The 7,580-nt window shown below is 57.1% G+C and overlaps 3 protein-coding genes across 3 annotated transcripts in view; 2 read left to right on the top strand and 1 right to left on the bottom strand.

Annotated features, from left to right (window-relative positions):
- The window catches only part of PTSG_10068 (uncharacterized protein), a gene marked incomplete at its 3' end in the record, with an annotated part of 2,439 nt that extends 2,336 nt beyond the window's left edge, over positions 1–103 (top strand). Inside the window, exon 7 of the mRNA XM_004988922.1 lies at positions 89–103. Coding sequence (XP_004988979.1) covers positions 89–103 — 15 coding nt within the window. The remainder of the gene's footprint in view (positions 1–88) is intronic.
- Positions 104–966: 863 nt separating this feature from the next.
- PTSG_10069 (uncharacterized protein) lies at positions 967–6,076 on the top strand. The gene is made up of 2 exons (XM_004988923.1): positions 967–3,109; positions 3,312–6,076. The coding sequence occupies exons 1-2, from the start codon at positions 2,465–2,467 to the stop codon at positions 5,115–5,117; spliced, it is 2,451 nt and encodes an 816-aa protein (XP_004988980.1). The 5' UTR covers positions 967–2,464; the 3' UTR covers positions 5,118–6,076.
- PTSG_10070 (uncharacterized protein) overlaps positions 5,853–7,580 on the bottom strand; it is a 2,098-nt gene continuing 370 nt past the window's right edge. Inside the window, exons 2-6 of the mRNA XM_004988924.1 lie at positions 7,365–7,418; positions 7,166–7,235; positions 6,930–7,019; positions 6,687–6,746; positions 5,853–6,376 (exon numbers count right to left, since the gene is read on the bottom strand). Coding sequence (XP_004988981.1) covers positions 6,278–6,376; positions 6,687–6,746; positions 6,930–7,019; positions 7,166–7,235; positions 7,365–7,418 — 373 coding nt within the window. The 3' untranslated portion in view covers positions 5,853–6,277. The remainder of the gene's footprint in view (positions 6,377–6,686; positions 6,747–6,929; positions 7,020–7,165; positions 7,236–7,364; positions 7,419–7,580) is intronic.

A 7,580-nucleotide genomic window follows, 5' to 3' on the forward strand; every position in this document is an offset into this window, starting at 1 on the left:
ACACACACACACACACACACACACACACACACACACACACACACACACACACACACACACACGCACGCACGCACGCACAGACAGACAGACAGACACACAGTGATGTGTGACGTCACAACACCGCTTGGCAACGCAAATGCTGTGACACGACAATTGGCCAAGACTTGGACCAATCCACACGCTGCCGCTTGTATTTTCGATGCGTCCTCTGCAAAATTTTGCGCGCAACAACCAAAACAAGAAGAACCAAGGCGCACACGCGACTGCTCCGCCCTTCTTGCTTGCTTGCTTCTTGTTTTCCCCCCTTTTCTTCCTTTTCTTCCTCTTCTTGCCGTGTGATTCCGCACCATTGCAGTGCCTCTCATTTCAAAACAACCTGCTTGCCTGCCACCCAGCCTGTTGTTACTTGCCTGCGATCTTCGCCGGAGTGAGTGCGCCTGTCTGTACGTGCGCGTGTGTGTACGTGTGCGTGCGCGTGCCTTTCCCCACCCGCGCCGCCACCTCGGTGCTCATAATCCATCCCCCCGTCGTCTGAAGGTGAGCCACACAACACACACACACACACACACACACACACACACACACACACACACACACACACAAAGCCGAAGGTAGATAGGCCGAGAGAGGCACGCGCAACACACACTTGCAGCACATGCAGCACATGCAGCACATGCAGCACATGCACATGTTTGACACTGCCAAATTACATCTCGTTCTCATCATCATCATCCCCATCGCTACCTCAGCAGGCCTGAAGACGTCCACTTTGGCCCGGCTCGCGTCACAAACCACGAAGGTGCGTATTGCCATACATCGCCACCAACGCCACCAATATTGTCAGGGTTTGTGGCGCGAAGTGTGCGAATACACCCAACCGCCCACCCAACCCTGTTTTGCGAAACCTTCGCGCGCTCTTGCGACATGTGCGTTTCAACGCGTTGGGTGACGTGCCGCGTGTTCGTCAGCTTTTCTTGCCCCCACCAACGACGTTTCACTGGCAAAACCGTTGGCCGCTGTGCTTGTTGTTTGCACTGCCACCACACACACAGCAGACTTCTTGCTCTTCTGTTTCTTGGTTCCTTTCCGTTCCTTCCTTCCTTTCCTTCTTCCCCACAACGTCATCCGATATGACACAAACACACACACATGCACACACACACGCACACGCATGCAAATGCATCCACTTGGTTTGACCCAACACCACCCAAACCCACTTGCTGGATGTTGAAGGGTGTCAGGGTTTGCCAACCATCTAGTGTGTTGATATGTGGTTGCTTTTCCTTCCTTCTTCTCTTATGACCTTTCATCACGCCGTTGCTCGATGATGTGGATGATGATCACACACGCAAACACACACACACACATGCACACACATGCACATGCGCACACGCTCCACTGCCACATGCACTGAAACATCCGTCATGCAATGTGTGCGTGCTGTGCTGTGTGTGTGTGTGTACGTGCTGTGTAGTTTAAGTTGCATCTTGCATCGACCGTTTTCTTTTTCTCATCATCGTTGCGTGCCCCGCATGCACTCGCGTGTGTGTGTGATCATCACCCTTGTTGGTGTCGTTGTGTTGTGCCGCCATTCTCATGTCAATCAGCAGCAGGCACACACATACACACATCACCTCGTCTCTCTGCTGATATCGAGATCCGCCCGCCGCGTCTCCGTCTGCTTCATTTTCCAAGCCAGCGCGCCATTTATCCATCTGGCCTCGACTCCCATCAGCCATCTCTGTGCCGCACCACTGCGAGTGTCCAACCCATATCAAGCCCCCATCTCGCGTCTCGGAATCGCCCACTTGCGTCAGTTAGCCGCCTGGATAGCTCAACCCAACCCACAACCCACGACCGCAACCACAACCGCAACCACAACCACAAGTTCCATACCACCACTCAACCCGACTCAACCACCACGCAAACAAGCACAGCACCGCTCCATCAAGATCATCACCTCCATCGCAGCTGACGAACCCAAAATTTCAGCACTCGCTGCCCCAACAACACTCCCACGTATCAGCACAACCGTTGCTGTCGGTTGTGACCGTTGCCGGACTGACTGAAGTGTGCGGCAACACCCTGCCAAAGGGTTTCTGTATTTTCGACCCCCGTGTCCGTTGCCGCGTACGCGCTCACGAGTGCGCTCGCAACGCTTGCGAGCCGCCACACACCGGCACGTCTCATTTTTTCCCCTCCAGCTCGCTCGCTCCTCTTCCTCATTCCACAACAACCACAACCACACCGCCTCCAACAAACACCAACCACCTGACACGACACAGCAACTCCAGCTAACCTCAGCGCAGCATCGTCGGTTTGACCATTTTCACCAACACCAACCCTCAAAACACAAGCCAGATCAAACGAGCGCTCACGCAGCACGAGCGGGTGCGCACCAATCTCCATCCACACCAGCAGCACATCCGTCACGGACCAAACCAGCAGCAACAGCAACAGCGCCATGTCCAGCACAACGGCAGCGGCCACGGCGGCGGCCGCCACTTCTTCGGACACCGACGACCTCACCGCCCTCGACTGGCTCACCACCATCACCATCAAGTGCCCCTCTGTTGAGACAGATGCACCCGCAACGCCAGCGGCATCGCACCGGGGCCTTCACGCGTCTCTGCTGTGCAAGGGCGCTGGCACAACAGCAGCGTCAAGCGCGGCGTCTGCGGGCAGCAGCACCGGCCACGATGGCGAACACAGCGGCAACGCAACGTCCTCCGCAGCTGACGCGCCAACGCATATGCCGCCGTCCCTCCTTGCCTGGCTCACACAGTGCGGCGCGGCAGCCTCAGCGTCCACTGCATCCAACACACCATCCACGGCAACAGGCAAGGCGGCAGCGACCACCAAAGCAGGCACACGCGGCAGCTCCAAATCCTCCTCATCCTCATCGTCGTCGTCATCGTCGTCGTCATCGTCGTCATCGTCATCACAGCGCCGGAGCGCACGCGCGTCCCGCCAACTGGCCAACCTCATTGCGCACACGCTCTCTGAGGTGCAGGAGACGAAGCCAACCGGCCTCACCTCTCTGCAGATTGTTAAGGCCATTGTCGCCGAGCACCCTTTCCTCACCAAGCAGCAGCAGGCAGCCCTCAAGGTGTGTGTGTGTGCATGTGTGTGTGTGTGTGCGTGCGTGTGTTGTGCTGTGTGTGTGCGTGTTGTGCTGCGTGTGTGCGTGCGTGCGTGTGTTGTGTTGTGCTGTGTTGTGTGGTGTGTGTGCTGTCAAAGTTCCTTGCTGCACCATTGTTTCCCTCCCTCACCACGTCCCGTACCACGTCCCTCCACCCGCATTTTCGCAGACGCTTGTGCGGCAGGAGCTGTTGAACAACGCCCGCTTCCGCCGCGCGCGCAAGGGGAAGACCGACAAGCCGTCTTGCAACGCGTGCTGGATTGTCGTGTCGACTTCATCGACAGCATCGGCACGCAAGTCCAAATCGTCAGCTCGCTCATCGAACAGCGGCACTGGCACTGCTGGTGCTGGTGCGCTGAAGCTCAAGATCAAGACGGAGGAGCTCTCGTCGTCACGGGCCTCTCGCCGCACCAGCAAGCGGCGCCACACATGCACAAGCGATGACAGTGATGACGACGTCAGCAGCAGCAGCAGCAGCAGCAACAGCAGCAGCAGCAGCAGCACACACGCGCACGCGGGCAAGCACAAGCACAAGCATTCGAGCAGCCGCAAGTCGCTGCAGTACAGCAACAGCCAGACACCAGGGCACCTGCCACGCACGCGGCCAAGCTCCGATGTCTTCAAGCACGGCTGGGAGTTTCTGCTCGACTTTGACTCTCCGCTCGACACCACAGCAACAGCCGCACAGGGCAGCATGTGTGCCAGCTGCAGCGCACACACGCGCGGCAGTGGCAGTGGCGCAGCTGTTGATCTGCGCGGGCGTGTTGGTGGCATGGTGATGGCCGCAGACACACCGTTCCCATCGTCATCGTCGCCAGCAACGTCACTGTGCACGTGTGGACAGCCTGCAACCAAGCGCAGCAAGCGCTCGCGAACACGCACACGAGGCCCGCACCACCGCCCTGACCACATTGACGATCACGACGTGGTGCAGTGGTCGTCAGCGTCAACCGGCAGCACTGGCGGCCTCTCTGATTGCGACAACGAGGGCTCCTCCCCGCTCGCACCAGCACCGTCCACCACGTCCCTTGCCTCGTCCACTTCCTTTACACATCACCACCAACAGCACCATCGCGCGTCCTCGTCATCATCGTCGTCGTCGTCGTCGTCGACTTCGTCACCATCCCTCTCCGTGGATGCCCTTGACGCGTGGGTGCTTGGGGAACACATGTTGGAGACAGAGCTTCACATGGAGCTACCGCCCACCCCTACGTTCGGTGTCCCCGGTGCACACGGCGCAGCCTTCCACGGCCACGGCCACGGCAGCCGTCGCAACAGTCACCACGACACCTACCAGCAGCATCAGATGCAGCAGGGTTCACCACACCAGCAGTACCAGCAGCACGCGAACAGCCGGCCAGGCTGCTACACCAACACGCCATCGTCGCACAGCACGAGCAAGGCTTATGGCAGCGGCGGCTACGGCGGCATTGTTTTGAAGCCGCTGCCTCTGAACACGGTTGCGTCTGCCCCAACCAACTTGCGCGCGTTTGCAAAGGACCAGGAGGAGCAGCCGCTGTTCACGCCCACATTCAAGAAGACAGATGCAGCCGGCAGGCGCCAATACAGCAACAGCAGCACGCGTACCACAAGCACGCGCAGCAGCGGCGGCAACGACAGCGATGACAGCGATGGCGCCGCGCCATTTGTGAGCTCGTTTACGTTTGCCCTTGAGGAGCATGAGCGAAACAACACGTCGCACCGTGGTGACCACCGCACTGCCAGCGCTGCTGACGCAAAGGATGTCCATGTCAATGTCGATGTCGATGATGATGATGCTGATGATCATGCACTGAGTGCACACAGCTCGTCATCTCGTTCGCACGCACGCAGCACGCGTCACCGCACAGCAGCCCACCACCAGCACCACCAGCACCACAGCGTGTTGGATGACCTGGACATTGATCTCCCGTTTGGGGATCTCGGCAACTCGTTCACAGCGACCAGCCTACGCCTGCTGACGAGCGCCATGTGAGGACGACGCGTTGGCGATGTGATGCCGTCGCCGCCGCTGTTCTTCCTTGGAGGACGTGGCTACTGTTACAAGATCATTGGTTGTTGGTTGTCGTTGGTTGGTCGTTGATGGTTGTTGATTATTGGTTGATGGTTGTTGGTTGTTGTCGTCGCCTTCTCCACTACCCTCCTGTGCGGTCCATTGCATCATACCCGATCCACAACAGCAGGCTGTGCCTCATCGTGGCTTGGCCCAATGCACACACACACACGCACGCACACAAACACACACAAACACACTTGTCTATCCTCGCTTCTTGAAGGTGCTTGTGGGTTGGTGACATTTGATTTGCCATTGACATGTCTCAATCACATTGCATGTACATCTCCCAGCTTCCCCCTTTCCTTCTGTGTTTTCTTCAACTCGCGTTAGCCCTCTCTTATTGCCAACCCCAACATATTTGACATATCACGCTTCCCTGACCGCCTGTCCCTAGACGCGGGCGCTCTTTGTGTTATTGCGTACACGGGGCGCACGCGTGGTGTTTATCAACGTATCAACGCTGCGTGTGCTTAGCTTCGCCTTTTTTGCAGGCCGCGTTCTTGCTGGTATGCCTGCTGCCTGTTAAGTGGCTTGATGCCACCCCCTCCCCTCCTTAACGCTTTGAGCGTCACGCTCACCCAGACGTCGTCGCTTTGTTCATTGCGGCTGGTCGTTCGTTTGTCACCTTCACCCCGCGGCCTTGTTTGCTGTCTGCGTGTTTGGTGCACCTTTACTAGCTTTCCTCCTTTATTGCACATGCACATAACTTTCCTGGGTTGCAAATGCGTCTGCATGGGTGTTGTTGTCATTCTGTTGACGTCACGCCACTGGTTTTACGGGCGCATTGCTCCTGCTTTCCTGCTCCTAACACGCGTTCACCACCATGGTCATGGTGCAATATCAGAATCACCGTTCCCAATACACAGGCATTGGTTTCATTCAACGAGAGAACTGAGGAAAAGAGAGAAGGGGGGGGGGAGGAAAAGGAGGGAAATGGAGGTGAAAGGAGGAGGGAAGGATGTGGAGCACAGGGAACAGACTCAAAGTGTGCACGTGCAGACAGACAGACAGACAGGCTGACAGACAGGCAGACAGACACGATACACACATACACGAGAGAGAGAGAGAGAGCACGCGTGCTAGATCCTGAGGGAGGCGAGCTCCTTCTCGATGTCGCCCTTTGTTTGGAGCTTCTGCAGCTGATCGGCATCCAGGGCCTCCCCACCGGCCTTTCGCTCCTGCCACGTGCCGATATGCAGCAGCACAGTGTGTGGTTTGAGGGGGGGGGGTAAGAGGATGGAAGATGGCAGAGGCAAGGGCGTGCGTGGGCAAGAAGAGAGGGAGGAATGATTGTCACGCAATGGGAAGCTGGTGGCACGGTGGGCAGTCGGACTCGAATTGAAAGGTTCACATACAACCAGACAGACAGGCAGACAGACAGACAGACAGGCAAGCAGGCAGGCAGACGGACGGACACAGGCACACACACACACACACACACACACACACACACACACACACACACACACACAAGAAAAAGAGACGCACCTCCAGCCGCTCGATCTCGCGGAGCTTCTTTGTGAGCTTCCGGTGAACCTTCGCCAGATCCTGTTCAGACGAAACAGCAAGTAGAGCACAATCATGTACATGAGAGGGACGGATGACCGAGTCGCGGAGTCGCCATTGAACACGCACACACACACACACGCGCGCGCGCATAGACACACACACAGACAGACAGACACAGACACAGACACAGACACAGACACAGACGCACACACATACGTGTACCTGCTTGGGTTCCTCGGGTTTCTTTGGTGCCGTCGAGGACGATGAAGCGGCTTCGCCTTCAGCTTTCTTTGCCTTGGACTTTTTCTTCTTCTGCAAGGCACAACAGGGGCAAAAAGAGGAAGGCGCAGATTCAGCTTTGAGAGATGCATGCGAGAGCACGGACAGCACGATGATGACGATGATGATGATTATGGCGGCAGCAGCCCAGTTGCGTGCGAGGTGGGAAACGCATGTACCTTCTTGTCGGTGGGCTTGTTCAGGGGCTGGAAGCCGACAACGCCCATCTCCTCACGCTCGCGCACAAACCTGCGTCAACAACGAAGGTTGGGGTGAATGTAATGCTCTGAATAGCAGCAGAGAGAGAGAGACAAACAGAGGCAGACGGCGCCAACGCCACCAAAGCACACACACACACGCACGCACACACATACATACTTGCGGCCTGAGCTCTCGTACACCTCCCGCTCCTCAGGTGGGATGTATCCCGGCCTGGGTGGGAACAAACAGAGACAATGGTGACGAAAAGAGGTGAGAGTCTATCGAGATGAAACTGCTAAGCACACACGCACACACACGCCCAAACACAAGTGTACGCACATGTTCACAGACACACACAGACACAGACACACAGACACACAGACACACACACAG

This window comes from Salpingoeca rosetta, assembly GCF_000188695.1.
Source record: "Salpingoeca rosetta unplaced genomic scaffold supercont1.32, whole genome shotgun sequence".
NCBI classification, from domain to species: Eukaryota; class Choanoflagellata; order Craspedida; family Salpingoecidae; genus Salpingoeca; species Salpingoeca rosetta.